The sequence below is a fragment of the Nuphar pumila genome, chromosome 3, assembly GCF_984573655.1.
Source record: "Nuphar pumila chromosome 3, dmNupPumi1.hap1.1, whole genome shotgun sequence".
NCBI lineage: Eukaryota > Viridiplantae > Streptophyta > Magnoliopsida > Nymphaeales > Nymphaeaceae > Nuphar > Nuphar pumila.
The window spans coordinates 46,164,565-46,180,439 of NC_143251.1; the positions used below are offsets into that span (position 1 = coordinate 46,164,565).

The 15,875-nt window shown below is 38.7% G+C and overlaps 1 protein-coding gene across 3 annotated transcripts in view; it reads left to right on the plus strand.

The window, feature by feature from the left end:
- Positions 1 to 5,335: 5,335 nt before the first annotated feature.
- LOC149842782 (mediator of RNA polymerase II transcription subunit 33A-like) overlaps positions 5,336 to 15,875 on the plus strand; it is a 77,375-nt gene continuing 66,835 nt past the window's right edge. For 2 of the 3 annotated variants that reach the window (XM_089999430.1, XM_089999432.1), the window contains exons 1-8: positions 5,336 to 5,736; positions 5,863 to 5,973; positions 6,571 to 6,903; positions 10,129 to 10,445; positions 10,605 to 10,696; positions 10,785 to 11,157; positions 15,347 to 15,557; positions 15,695 to 15,809. In XM_089999430.1, the coding sequence (XP_089855556.1) occupies positions 5,459 to 5,736; positions 5,863 to 5,973; positions 6,571 to 6,903; positions 10,129 to 10,445; positions 10,605 to 10,696; positions 10,785 to 11,157; positions 15,347 to 15,557; positions 15,695 to 15,809 (1,830 nt within the window). In that variant the 5' untranslated portion in view covers positions 5,336 to 5,458. Of the gene's footprint in view, positions 5,737 to 5,862; positions 5,974 to 6,098; positions 6,435 to 6,570; positions 6,904 to 10,128; positions 10,446 to 10,604; positions 10,697 to 10,784; positions 11,158 to 15,346; positions 15,558 to 15,694; positions 15,810 to 15,875 lie in introns of those variants that run through there. The other variant, XM_089999431.1, reaches the window with a different exon arrangement.

Sequence of the window (15,875 nt, forward strand, 5' to 3'; positions counted from 1 at the left end):
TATACCATTTAGTTAAATGATGTGATACATCTGAAAAGTTTATCTTTCAGAAGATGTTTCTCCCAAACCGCTCATCATATCAAAGCCATCTTGGTGGCATTGGAAAGCTAACACATTGATCTATCTGTCTTTTTTTATTAGTTTTTCAGATTTCTGGCATAGGTGGCTAGAAAAATCATGTGAATCCTTAAATTTTGGGTAAAAAATCAATAATAAAGTTTGTCACAAAGAAATTCGCATATCTCAGGAGGTTCACACATGCGAAGGTTAAAATGGTCATTTTAACACCCAACATTTACGATTTTGGACATCGGGAGAATAGAAAAAGTGTAAGATTTTTAGAAAAATATGTGAAATTAGTCATATAATACAATTATTTCCCATTTTGTTTACTTGCTGGTACTAGAGAAAAAGGCGAGAAAGTTGCTCCTTTGTGAGTTATGGTGCAGTACTAGGACAGGCCAAGGGCATGATTGTGCTTATTGTACTTGGTTCGGTTTGAACATTGTTGGGCACTTGAGTAGCAACAACGGTCTTTTGTGGGAACTCATGTACTTGATAACACTTGTCTTTGTTGTAATCTAACCTCCCACAATAATCACACTTAGACATCTCACAAAATTTCTTTCTTTTGTTACAAGGATCCCTTTGAGAGTGACAAGATCAGTTTCCATTATCAACAAGAACAACCACATTGTTCTCTAATGTGGGAATAATGTGGAGTTCTATATGCCTTTCCTCTTGCATCAGCGGTCCCTACGCCTTCGTTGACGTTAGGCAATGAATTCATAATCAAAACTTGACTTCAAATGGATACGTCGAACTCATTGAGTCCCATAAGAAACTCGATGAGCCGTTCTTGCTGTTACATGTCTACGAGAGCTTTTGCAGCACCACAAGTGCATGTTTGAAGAGAGATGTGGGCTGATAGCTTGTCCCTCAAGGTTTTTAACTTTGTATAATAGGCAGTAATCGACATGTTTTCTTGGTGCAATGTCACAATGGATCGACAAATCTGAAATACTCGTGGTCCATTGGTTCATAAAATCTTTCACTAAGATCACACCACATGTCTTTCACGATCTCACCGAATATGACACTTTCCGACAAATCTTTGGACATGGAATTTAGAATCCATGAAAGAACCATATCATTACATCTTGTCCAAGCAGCTTCATTGGATGACAACGGATATGGTTTCTACAGAGATCCATCAACAGACCCCAACTTGTTCTTAGGCTGAAAGTGCCACCATCATAGCTAGTTTCCATGACTAATGGTTGTCTCTAGTGAGAAAACTAGAGACGAGCACATGTTCAGGATTGTCTAAATGGTGCAAATAAAAAGAGTTGTCCATTAGTCGCATTTGGGTTCTGGTTGTTACCCTGTGGACCTTCTCCTTTCTTCTCAACCATGGTGGAGACGAGGAACAGGACGCAGGAACAGAGACGTCTTCACAGGTGCTCTGATTCCATGTGAACTGAAATAATCTCTGGTATTGCTATAGAAATCATTCATAGATTACAAATTACATGATTCTGGCATATATAAAATTCAACAAAGAAAACTAGATGACCTTTCTATGTAGACGACATCTCAATCCTAACAAACAAGAAAGTTACAACAAATGAAATCTTCATCACCTAAAATTCAGGCCTTAAAATACGTACGTCCTTGGGATGAAATCACAATAATCTTCATTCCGATGAGATTACGATAATCTCTGTTTGATCGAATCATTTCACCACCTTAAATCATCCTAATGGATTGACCCAAGTAATTCCAAATATCCTCGATCTGATAAGTCTAGGGGTGGCAATCGGGTCGGGTTGGCGGGCCGGGTTGGCGGGTTGGCGTGTCAACATACCTCAACCCGAACCCGGCCCGTTTATTAAACGGGTCGGCTGTGGCAAACACGAACCCGACCCGTTTAATAAACGGGTAACCCGACACGACCCGCCAACCCATTTAATAAATGGGTTGGGTCGGGTAAACGGGTTTTCAGATTCGCGGGTCAGGTTGGCGGGTCGGGTTGGCGGGTTGACGGATCGGGTTGGCAGGTTGGCGGGTTGGGTTGACGGGTCTGGTTGGCGGGTCGGATTGGCAGACTGGTTGGCGGGTCGGGTTGGCGGATTGACCCACCCGCCTAACCCGTTTATTAAACGGGTCAGCCGGGTTGGCGGGTTGGCATACCCCCAACCCGAACCCGACCTGTTTAATAAACGGGTTACGCGGGTCGACCCGTTTATTAAACGGGTTGGCTTAAGCCCAACCCGAACCCGCCTAAGAGGCGGGTCGTGTCAGAAATTGCCACCCCTAGATAAGTCATGTCGATTTTTACTTTGGGCTGTCACAGTCAATATAGGTTGATTAGAGACATCAAAAGTTTGGATCGTGCTATGCTGCGACTTTTTCAAATTAATTTTGGGTTTGCTTTGGGAGCTGGCATGACAGTTGATGATGAGTTTAAATTTGGTCAAGCTACTACAACAGTGGTTGTGGGGAAGAATGATATTGAGAAGGCAATTTATGGAAACAAGGAGGTGAGATTCATGCGTCTGTATGTTCATTAAAAAATCATATTAATAATTACCAGCTCCAAAGGGTGGTAGGTGTCTATTCCAAGAGTTATGCGTCCATTTTTCCAAAACCATGAACTCCCTCCGAATCTCAAATTTTCCAAAACCATGAATCCAAGGGTAACCGCCCCCCTTTTTTCTTCTAAGAATATGAGAAAATGTAAAGATTTTGCTGAAACTTTGATAGCTTCACAGCTGTGTCGCGGCTCACGAGTATACTCCAACATATAAACCTCCGTTTGACCTCCACTCTTTGTTTCATGTAACTTTCATGGGAAAGTACTGAGCTGACAATCCTGAGGTAATCTTTTTCCAGCACTAACATATGAAACAAGTATCAAACGACCATGGTGAGAAACAGCTATATATGCTGGTACAAGTGGGGCCCAGTTTTCTTATCACCTACTACATTTTATGTGTAAATTCTTTAGTACCTTTCTTTTATAAAAGCTTTCACATGGAAATCTGTGTCAATTCTCGTGTAAAGACTTTTTTCTTTGAATGGAAATGAAACAAACGAGCCCTTAGTAAAAAAATTATATACTAAAACATAAAATGTCTCATGTTAATTCTTTTTCATGGGAAAACCACTTCACTTGCTTTTTAATTCATTGGCTCAAAAACCCTAGCACCCCTTGCCCACTAAGGAGTAATTAAGATTCAATCTTGTAGCAAAAGAGGTGCACCCATGGGTTTTCACGAGAATTTTACTTCCATGTTTCTTAGCTTATCTAAAGCAGTGACAAAAGTTGGCGTCCAGGCTCCATTACTGTAATTCAGATTACCATATATTGATATGATGATCATAATTTTAGAAACTTGTGGTATCCATTACTTTTTTCTTGTGCAATCACACGATTTCACAACTCAGTTTGTTAAGAACTTATGTTTAAGTAGTCAACTCTCAAAACAAATGATGCTGAGGTGCATTTGGATAAGCTTAATTACAGTTAAATATAGAAACTTGTGACATTCACATGAATTCACGACTCATGTTATCGATAAATTGCATTTACAGTAGTTAACTCTAAATCCAAATGCATAGTTAAGTGGATTTGAATAAATTTGTGAGGATTGTCGACCATGAGGCCCATGTCTCAATCGTTGAAAATGGAAATGTGTAGAGTGGCGTCAGAGACAGCAATGTTGAGAAAGCAGGACCAATTCAAGTTTTTCAACCGTGTCTAGAGTTATCACCTATACAAAAGTAAACCGATTTTTTAGAAATTGTGGATCCCACGACACTTTGAAATGATCGCGTCTCAAATATCTAGAGACCATCGTTAAACAGGATTCTTTCAAGAACATTTTTGTAGGATATGGTAAATCTGGACCTTCATCCCTGCATGGGTTTGGATTTTAACCTCCACCCCTGCCTCCATCTCCGTTTCATGTCCTCCATGTAAGGCCGAGATTGGGGTGAGGGAAAGCATAAGTCCATCCCCGCACGGGTTTTGATTTTAACATTCATCCCCGCCTTCATTCCGGTTTCATGTCCTTCATCCCCCTTCCAAAAGGGACGAGGCGAGGCGGGGAGGGAGCCCAATTCCCCCCGGTCAACTGCCATCCTACATGAGTTGCACATGTAAAAAGTGGCAACATACTCAACTAGTTTTGTATTGAGTCATAGGCCACAGGTTTTGAAATGGAAAACACTCAAAATCACGTTAACCAGGCTGCCAAAAACCATGCATGCGCGCTGAATCACATATGAGAGCCGAGGGTCGCCGCCGGTGGAGAATAAGCTCGTTCCCAGTGGAAAATGCGCAGTCTAAGGGTGATGAATAATCGCGGGGCTCCGGTTGTCTGTCTGGTAGGACCAATGTTATCAGTGTAGGTGGGTATTGACACATTGTATCGACAGAAATTCGAGACGCTGCATGTCTAATCGGCTATTTTTGTATAATTGTAAAAAATATTTTTAATATTATTTTAATGGTTCTAACACGTGTCAAGACATGATTGATGGATGATAATTTTTTAATTTTTTTGAGCAGATGCAAAACGATTTAGTTGAGTATCAGTATACAACTGAATCGGTGGCCCAACGATTGAGGGCCGATACCAATACTGACGACATTGGGTACGTAGGTTCACCACCTTGTGTTGGGACGTTGCTGGTTTAAATCCCAATGGTACGGTTGTATAACCCCAGCTTGCCTTTAGAAAAAAAAAATTTACATCTCAATGATACCGTTGTATAGTGACGGCAATGGACCAGAGCGGGGGACAGGGTATCCACCTCTGTCCCGTCTCAAGATTAAAACTTCCATCCCTGCCTCCATCCCCTCACGGGGATGGATTTTAACCTCCACCCCCGTCTTCATCCCCGTTTCATGTTCTCCATCCTCGATTCAAACAAGGATGAGACGGGGCGGGACTCCGTTTCCCCGTAGTCTATTGCCATCCTTTAAAAGGACTGGGGATAGGGCGGGGCTAGGCAGGGATAGTGGTGGGGATGGGGCGGGGCTAGGCAGGGATAGTGGTGGGGATGGGGCGGAAAAAAGTGTAAGTCCATCTCCGAACGGGGATGAATTTTAACCTTCGTCCCTGCCTCCATCCCCGTTTCATACCCTTCATCCCCGGTTCAAACGGGGCGAGGCGGGCCCCGCTTTCCCCCGGTCCACTGCCATCCTAGTTGGGTATGATTGCCTGTAAAAAAAAAACAAAAACGGCGGGTCACAGGCGAAAACCGGGACGAAAAGGCTGAGGCGATAATTTGTCACGCACGGCAACCGAACGCCGCCTATATATCCCAGCATCCCTACTGGCTACTGTACAGAAAAAATAGCCAGTTTTGTCATCTGTGTAGGGTCGCGGTAAGAGACTTTGCCTGCCTCTGTTCCGCGCTCTCTAGGCCGGCCGAAGGCTGAAAGAAAATGGAGGACGCCGCCCAACAGCGGCGGTCTCTGTCTCTGATGGCAGAGCTGGTAAAGTCCTCTCAGGAGCGGAAGGACGCTCCCTTAACGTGGGCCATAGAGACGAGCAAGCTGCTCCAGGAGGCGGGCGGGGGTCTCCCTTCGCTGGAGCTGGGGCAAGCCCTAGTCTCCCACCTCTGCTGGGACAACAACAACCCTCTCGTCTGGAAGTTCATCGACCAGGCAATCAGCTCCCGACTCGTCTCCTCTCTCCACATCCTTTGTCTTCTCTCCTCAAGGTTTCCCCCTTTCCTCCTCCTCTTCTTCTTCTCTCTTTCCCTCTCCCTATCGATAGAAATGACACACTTATTAGCCATGGGTCCTTATTCTTATCTTGTATACTGGTATGATGGGTTGGATTTCAGGGTGATTCCTCAGAGATGGAATCAACCGGAGGCGTACCGGCTTTATCTGGAGCTTCTCAGTAGGTACGCCTTCTCTCACACCGCGAAGGACGCCGCTCATTGCAGAGAAAAGTACGCCACTCCTCCTCTCCTTATTCTTCTTCTTGAGCTGTTTCTAATTGTTTTCTTGTTTATATCGGTGAGTTTTTTGAGTGATGCATGCCACCTGTGCGTTTGATGTGATCATATGGTCTCAGATTAGTTGCAAACAGAAACTGCTTGGACGTCTTATTGCCGGGTCTCTATCGATGAGGATCAGTTTAGATTGTGCTAGTCTCTGGTCAGGGTTATATTCATTCCGATTATTTCTACTCCATGAAAGAATGCAACGGTTTTGTTCGTCGAAGCATAATGTACCACTAAATGGAAATTGTCTTCCTAATCATTGTCATCGTCGCGATTTCAGTTTGATATCGTGTAAAAGAACTCGGAATGATAATACGGTTCTTGGGCCTCCTAATGTCATACACATTTGTGATGCATAGCAACGAGGCAGTTGCTGGATTGTCCGTAATTACAAATCCCCGAGACGGGTGCAACTCTTATTTCCATGAATTGTACTTGGCCAATAAGATTGCTCTTGGTTCTTTATGGTAGCAGAAATATATTGGTATTGCCTTTCTTGTTGGTAAGCTTTTAATTTTAAGTCGATCTTATGCCCTTTTTTAGGTTGTTAAAATCTATCGATGACAAGCTGCAACTTTCACTCGCATTTGGTCTTCATATCGTGGACGTGGGGCAAGCGGCAGTTTTGTTTATTTTCCATGTTGTGAGTACCTTGGTCAATTGTTCGTTGGATGATTGGGGATTTCATGCTGCTTATGTTGAGAAACAGGGGAACATGTATATGGATGTTGACATGAAAGAAAAGTTGGACGATGGAAATCATGAACACCGTGACCAGCTGCGTAAAGCTAATGCTTTTATGGCGTTGGAGGTGGTTGAAAAGCTCACAGAGAATAAGAAGGCCATAGTTATCGTCCGACTTGTGCATCGGAATAAGTAGTGCTCTTTCCTATTTAATGTTGCTTATTACTATTCTTTTTATGTTTTCTTTGATTTTTAGTTTTCTGGTACTATGTTCAATTTCTGATTGCTTACTGGGATATTTGGCATTTCAGTCTTTCATTTTCTCCTTTTGTCTGCTTGTGCTGGATGAGTGAGTCTACTTTTCAGTGTAAATGCTAACTGATCCATTGAAATAATACCGTTGTCTCTAACTAGTTTATCTATCTCAAATTCTCTGTTCTGCCTATGGGTTTTTTGGCATTATTGCTTGTGCAGAGCTCATGTACCAGGAATATCCAAAAGACATTGAAATGATACCGTTGTTTCTAACTAGTTTATCTATCTCAAATTCTCTATTCTGCCTTTGGGTTTTTTGGCACTATTGCTTGTGCAGCGCTCACGTACCAGGAATATCCAAAAGGCATATAACTTCTTGCCTATGGGGTTTTTTGGCATTATTACATAATGCACATGAAATACCCAAAAGGCATATAACTTCTTGCTAATCTCCATGTGAGAAAGCATTTTTCACATCTTGTGATGCAGAGATTGCATGTGGCAAGAACAAGCAGAACCAAATGAGACTCAACTTTGTAACTAGCATGATATTTATTGGCAATCTATCAAAAATCTTAACGTATACTTGGCAACTAGTCTAATCTTGTCCCATTATACAATTCTATCTAGCATAAGCTTTACCTTGTGTGGCTTATAACTTTCTTCATTAGAAGAATTCTAGTCATCTCTCTATTATTCTTTTTTATCCAAGCTCTTCACCTCATTTATCATGGCTTCTTGTCACTTAAGGTCTTTAGTGGCTTCCCTTACATCCTTTGATGCAGAGGTAGAATCACAACATAAACAAAAACACTAGACTTGGACAAGGAGTGATCAAGACTGTGTAGTGGATATGATGTGCATATTTTCTTCTTTCTGTGCAATGAAATGGGAATATTGAGATCTACTCCTACCTAAATATAGGTAGTGTTTGCGGAAGTTGCTTCCCTTCTAGTTGAGGTCTTACTCTTCTTCATTGCCTATTATTTTGTCATTGTACAATATGGGCATGGTAGTATTGAGCCACTAGAGTGTGTGGCAAGCAAGCTTCATGTTTCCTTTATAGCTTCATCTCATTTGTAGTTGGGAAATAAGAGTTACACCAAGGAATGTCTATCTGTAGGCATATGTTTCTTTGTAAACATAGGGCCATGGTGTCAGTTGTAAGGGAGGGTCAATTTTGTCTATAGCTGGTTTGACCAGGTTCGACCATGAGTTTGTTTGGGCTAGTTTGGTTGACTGTCATGTACACAATGTTATAAGGATAGTTCAATCATAAAATAGCGTTACACCCATGAAGCTAACAAAAGGAGTCGGGCCCGACTATTAGGCCTCATTCTTGGTGCCCTAAAACCTAGTCACGTGGTTACGCGATGGGTTCGTAGCAATTTCAAAAAACATGGGTGTGTGGGGATGCATATATATATATATATATATATATATATCTGAGTGATTGGTTCCTCCTACCCAAGTAGGAGGATATGGACAGTTTTAATTTCTCTCTCTCTCTCTATATATATATATATAAATTTTTCTGTTCTTTTTTTGAAATTTGACCTTACGGATGTGATCTACATGTTCTATTTAGTAGGAATTAGCTTTTACATCATCCAATTATCATATGTGAGCAGGTTTTTTAAGACTTAAAAAATCAATGGTCTAGAATTTCCATAAATTTCAAAGCTCATAAAATCATGTTTTTTCATAAAAAAACACTATCCAACAGTCAATTCTTAGCAAATGAATCATGTTGAACACATCTCTAGGTTCCGATTTGCAAAACATGTTTTGGAACATTGAAAAGCAGCACTGCCCATACTGAATGGATGGTAGGCAAGGCTCGACTGTGTCCATTTTTGGACAGAAATGGACCTGGGTGCAGTTGACTGCACCCGACACAGCAGAAACCATGTCCAAGTGACCCATCCTCATAGGAGTGTCCGTGTTACATAGCTTTGCTGTTATGCAATAATGGCTATATGCATAAAATGTAAAGTACAATCACCATACACAAGTTTTGTCATAGCTACTACTAGCTAGTTGGTCAAGCATGTGCAAATCATATCAACCTTCAAAATCTTAGTGCCATCACCATAGAGCAAAAACTATTTGATATAAATTTAGATTCAATTTTCTATCAGTTTACCATCAAAGAAGCCTGTTCATTTTTAAATATTTAATTTGATATCTTGGAGATAACTGTTCTGCTTGCTTTATGTTAAGAGTCTAATGCAAGCACTCTGGATATTTATATTTGACATCGAAAACCTCCTCCGTTCCATGCATTGAAACATGCATCCATTATTATCCTTTTCATATATTTTGAATTCATGTGGAAGACCCAAAATGAATTTCTTTTTTTGGTTCATATCGCTGACCCCAATTGTTTTGGGATGAAGGCGTAGTTGTTGTTGTATATATTTTGAATTCCACCATCTTGACTATGTATCAGAGTTACCGGAAGCTTCTTAGGTAGGTGGGAAGCTCGGTTCCCGGAAACTCGATTCGGAAGCGCGATACTCCTCGCTTCCGAAACTTCATGTGAAGCTCGATTCCCCCACGCTTCTTCTATGCTTCTCATACACATGGTCTATGCATACTATATACTTTTCTCACGTTTCTTTTCATCTTTTTCGTGTATTTTCTCTCACGCTTTCACTCTCTTTCTATGTACTTTCTTTAAATTGGTAACCATCATTGTTAGATTTTGACAAAAAATTAAACTCTTTTACAGAAAAATCATGAAATATAAGAATGATCAATTTTATTTTAGATTTTATTTGTTTCTTGTTTGATTCCATATTGCTTCATTTTTTATTCATATTTTGCTTTTAAATTGAAACTTCGCTTCCCGCTTCGTATAAATTTTAAAATGCCTTGCTTCTCGCTTCCGCTTCCAGTATCGTTTCCCGCTTCCGCTTCCGCTTCCTCGTTTGGCAACCTTGCTATGTATTATATTTTTATGCCCTCTTTCATTTTCATTAATTTATGCTGGTGGTGTTCTTCAAACCTTAGGAGGGTTAGGGAGTCAGATTAAAGGATAGGGGGAAGTGTACATTTTGCTATTTTGCATAGCATCCAATATGAAGTGAAGCCTGATAGTCTGTTGTTTTTGGGGTTGATAACTGAACACTGAGATTTCCTTTTTGCTCCACAAAATAGGCCTGAAAAATTCTACAGACTGCTGCAGAGATTGGACATTGTTGAAGCTCATAAGTCGGCATCATCAAACTTAAAAGCTGCAAGTCAGCATTTTTTCAGATTAACTACAAACATTCAAAGAGCTTTGGCTCAGGGGCATCATTTAAATAAGCGCCAGGCCATTGGCGTATTGATAGATAATGGTTCCTGTAGCTACACATCTTTCCATTGTTTTGGAGTTGGCCGGGGTGCATGCTGGATTGCTTTCGACATTTATATGGAAAATGTGATGGATGGGAAGCAACTTCATGCTACATCGGCTATTGATATTCTTGCAGGTGCATGACAATAATGTCTTCATGGATCTCTATCGCTTCCTTGTCTTTTTGAATGTTTGAGTTTCTAATCTATTTCATGCTTTGTTTAGGATTTATGTGGATGGATATGCATAATGTTTTATAGGTGTATATTTTCTTACTTGGACAATCAAAATACAGAACTTATTCGAACACTCAAAGTGATGAATCGTGCTAGCTGGCAAGAGACCTTTCAAGCACTCTGGATTTCAGCTCTTCGTCTAGTGCAGCGAGTTGAGATAAACATCAATTTTCTCATATCACGAGAATGCCTTCCATATCTGTATGGTCATTTTGATTTTGATTTGTTATCTTGTTCAGGAGCGTGAACCTCTAGAAGGACCATTGCCTCATCTTGATGCACGTCTGTGTGTTCTTCTGTCTATCACGCCTCTTGCCATTGCACACCTTATTGGACAAGAAACAGAGTTGAATTTGCATCTTGAAGATGATTCTAGGTCTTTGGGGTCTGGATATCAGTACGGCATGGAAGGGAACACAAGTACTTCAATTAGACACGGTTTGGTTTCTGCTCTTCAGTTACTAGGACAGTTCTCTGCACTTCTGTCTCCTCCACCTGTGGTTGTTGCTGCTAATAATGCTGCTGCAAAAGCTTCAAGCTTTATTTCCAATTTCAAGGGTGGGAGCGATAATTTTAGTGGCATCATCCACGTTGATAATTCTGTTAAATCAGGTGACATTAGGCTTTCTTTTATGTAAAGCCTAGAAGCTAAATGAAACATATAGTAGACATTCATTTTATGGTGTGTTAAGTTTATTAGATTGTGCTACAAATCTTGATGTATTTTTGAAAAAGTTAATAAATTAGTTATAAGCATAGTTAGCAAAACTCTGTTTAAAACATGTTTTTTTTAACAAACCTTTAAAAATGAAAAAAACAATTGAAACTTTGTTTTTTTTTTTCAAAACTTTGGCAAAAAAAAAAAAAAGTTCTTTTGAGAGAAATGTTTAAAACACAAAAATTTGTATTTGAAAAAAATACTTTTCAAAAGAACTCAATTATGGGTCCAAGTGGATCAGACTTGGATTCAGATCAAAATGATTCTTGAATCTGAATCTCATAGTTCCTATATGCTAACTTGTTTTTCAAGGAAAAATATCATATATATGTCCGTTTTTACCCTTTTTTATAAAAGCTAAACCAAATTAAATCCATATGTATTGTTTGCCGATTTTTTTACATTTCATTTTTTATGCTGTTTTTCTCAGCCGTCTTTTTGAATGCAAAACCTTTTACATAACATACTTAGTATCTAACAAATTTTCTTGTTTCATGTCTTGCTACTAACTATGATTATGAGTTTCTAATCCCCCAAAAAAAAACTATGGTTATGAATTTCATAAATTAATTATGAGTTCCATTATCTTTTTTGTGCACCTGGTCATTATCTAATTTTTATTATTTGTCTTTGCTTGTATTGAGAATGTGGTTGTAGTTTACATGGATGCATATGGATTAGCATTTACCACACGTTACAAATATTTGTTACTTTTCCTTTAGTGAGGGAATATGGTTATGGTGAACCTAAGTGCGTGCATTTAACCTATGATTAATGATGGGGCCACTTACCCCTTTCCTAGGTCACACAAACACATATATGGGTATAGAACAAGGTTGCCAGACTAGGAAGCGGAAATGGGAAACAATATGGGAAGCAGAAGCGAGTAGCTATGCATTTTAAAATGTATAGGAAACGGAAAGCACGAAATAAAAGAACAATATAAGATTTGAATGGGAATCAAAATGGAATGCAAATAAAAACTAAAATAAAAGTGACTATTCTTAAATTTCATGATTTTTTAGTGTAAAAATTAAATTTTTAACAAAATTAAATTTTTAACAAAATTAAATTTTTAACAAAATTAAATTTTTAACAAAATTAAATTTTTAACAAAATCTTAAAATGATGATTGCCAATTTAGATAAAGCACATGGAAGTGAGTGAGAAAGTAGTGAGGAAATGCATAAAAAACATGAAAAGTAGAGTGAGAGAACATGTATTAAGAATATATGAATCATGTGAAAAACATAGGAGAAGCGTGAGAGAATCAAGATTCTCATCAATTTTTAGAAGTGAGAAGTATCACGCTTTCGAAGCGGACTTCCCACCTATCTAAAGAAGCTTTCTGCAACTCTGGTATAGAACACAACATGAACATGCTTTGTTTGACATGAGTTTCATAACACTAGGACACAGTGACACACGGACGCGTCTATACATTATATATAGAAAGTACCAGAGAGGCATTATGAAGCCGAAGACCAGTAGTTTGGTTAGACGACTTCAGTGCCCGTGTTTGATCCAATTTCAAAGGCTCCTCAGTTTCTCATCATCTATCGTTGCATCACGCCCTGCAGGAGTGCCGTGCAGAGCAACAATGGGGAGAAGGCGATTGAGTAGCTTTGCCTGGTTTGTTTTTCTTCCTTTTAACCACAACGGGGAAGTTCGTCCACAACTTGACTAGAGCTGTCAAGCGGAGCCTTCATAACTTGAGAGAGAGAGATGTGTGTGATTATGTATTCAAAATTCTTAATCTAAAGCAATGAAGTATGGATATCATCTTGCAAATTCTTAAACAACAAATTCAAATAATTATGATTAAAAATAGCAACACTAAAATTGACTTAAATTGAAATTCAACTTATAATGACAAAATTAAAGGAAAACACACAAATAAAACTAAATATTCAAGATCATAAAAAGAAATAGATGAAATTAAAGACATGATGTTGACCAACATAGGTAAACATGTGATACACATGCTAAGTGTTCGTGTTGCATGTTATTTTTTTGATAAAAAAATCTCTCACTTTTCAAATTCAAATTACTAAAGTACACTTCGTTACTTTTTAAAAATGTGTGTAACTCTTTATGTCCTTCCAAAACAAAAAATTCACTCAATCTCTAGCATATATATAGGGTAATACATCTATGCTAAATGGGCACGGTGCTAAATAAAACATGTTATTGGATTTTCATTTTTTTTGAAATTATGACTGTACAGATGTGATCTATATGCTTGTTTTTATAGGAATCAGTTCTTGGAGCATTTGATTTCGATGCATGTATAGGTTTTTTAAGGTTTCAAAAATCAACGGACTACAAATTTCATAAATTTTGTGGCTCCAAATACCATTTTTTCCATCCAAAATGCATGATCCAAGTGTCAATCTCTAGTAAATCAATCATGCTGAACACATATGTACGGTTATAATTTTGAAAAACCCCCAGGGTCCAGTAGCATGTTTCATTTAGCACTGTGCCCATTTAGCATATAGGGTAATACATCCGTGCTAAATATGCGTAATATCCATATAGGGTACCGTAATACATCCGTGCTAAATATGGTACAGTGCTTAATGAGTCATTTTATTAGATTTCTGGTGTTTTTTCCAAATTTTGACCATACAGATGCAATCTATATGCTTTTTTTATATGAATCAGTTCTTGGAGCATTTGATTCCGATGCATGGATAGGTTTTTTAAGGTTTCAAAAATCAATGGCCTACAATTTTTATAATTTTTCGACGCTCCAATACCACTTTTTCCATACAAAATGCATGATCCAAGTGTTGATTTCTAGTAAATCAATCATGCTGAACACATCTGAACGGTCAGAATTTCGAAAAAAATACCGGAAATCCAATAAAATGAGTCATTTAGCAACATGCCATATTTAACACAGATGTATTACCCTATATATAGTAATGGGAACATGCAAAATGGGTTTAAAACTCTAAATGATCTTCCACCTTTTTGTTCACAATTTGAGCCTGTATATATGTTCAACATGGTCGATTTCTTGGAGTTGACACTTGGATCATGTTTTTTTTCAATTAAAAACTGATTTTTGAGCCTTGCAAATTTATGAAAATTTTTGAGCTGTGATTTTCAAACCCTATAAAAACCTGCCATATATATATATATATATATATATATATATAGGGAAGTGTTATAATGCACAACCATTTGTGCATCCTAATAACATTCACAATCGAATTTAGGACATTATATGCCCCTCAAAATGGCTTCTTTGTGATTCTTTTTGCAGGGTTTTTTTGTCATTTGCCTAAAAATAGTTTTTTAACATAACCACCTAATGACCATTCTACCCTTCTGTTTGAACCCCTACCCTATCCCTAACCCCTCCTCCCTTTCATTCGATGGTTGCCCCACACATCACCAGAAAACCACCATAGTAAAACAAAATAGAAAAAAGCCCCTCCAAATTACATCTCAACCTAGTTTCTAGTAGAAGGGCCAGCAAAGAGTGTTGTTCCCTGCTATTTACTAACCACCATAAAAAATTGGAAGTGAAGCAGCAATTCTACATTGCCCACCACATCTGAAAAAGAATGCCACTGACAATCACGCCCCATACAATCCTACTCTAAATCTCAACTGAGAATGCTTAATTTTGAATGAGAGATAAAATTAGTCACTAAAATTTCAACCCTTTTCCTGTATCAGAAGCATGTTAACCTTAATCACAACAACCCAATAGTACTCCATCGTCAAACCTAGAAAGAAGACATGCAAAACAGGAATCCAAATCGTGAAAGAAAAAAATGAGAGAAATTACCAGGAAAAGAACCCAAAAATTGATGGCAGAACATGAATTTAGAGCATTGAAATCCCCTTTCTTTGAAGTTAGAGAGAGAGATGATAGTATTATTGCAGATCTTGAATGGCTGAATGAGGCTGGATGCCACCAGTAGGTACCACTCCGGATCGTATGACAGTCATGCTTTTGTGTGAGAATGGTTTTGGATGTCATTTATTTCACAATAGAAAGTCACTGTTTCCTTCATTGTTATTTCATGGATGATGTCATTTTCTCATAGTCCTTTTCCCTTGCAGTTGGGAATATGCAGCATCTCATAGTTGAAGCTTGTATTGCAAGGAAATTGATTGATACATCTTCATACTTTTGGCCCGGCTATGTAAGTATGTCACCAAATGCTTCAAAAGATTCAATGATAGCACAGGGATCTCCTTGGTCAAACTTCATGGATGGGGCCCCATTAACAAGTTCACTTAGACAGGCACTCAGCTCAACTCCTGCTTCGAGGTATAGCAGATGATCAGAAAGGTTTAATATCTGGCAACCAATTGAAATAACTAGCAAGTATGCCACAATGTTCACCTCCATTGAGGGCATGTTGGTCATTCGTGATTGTCCTCTGACCTTTTCCTTTTGTATTGAAGCTTAGTGGAGCTTGAAAAACTGTATCACATTGCTTTAAATGGAGTAGAGGATGAAAAATCTGCTGCAGCTAAGATTCTATGTGGTGAATCTTTGATACGTGGATGGAATATCCAGGTGATTAAAGATAAAGTCTAGTTTTTAGTTTAATTGGCAATATGCACTTCCTTACTAAAATGGTGG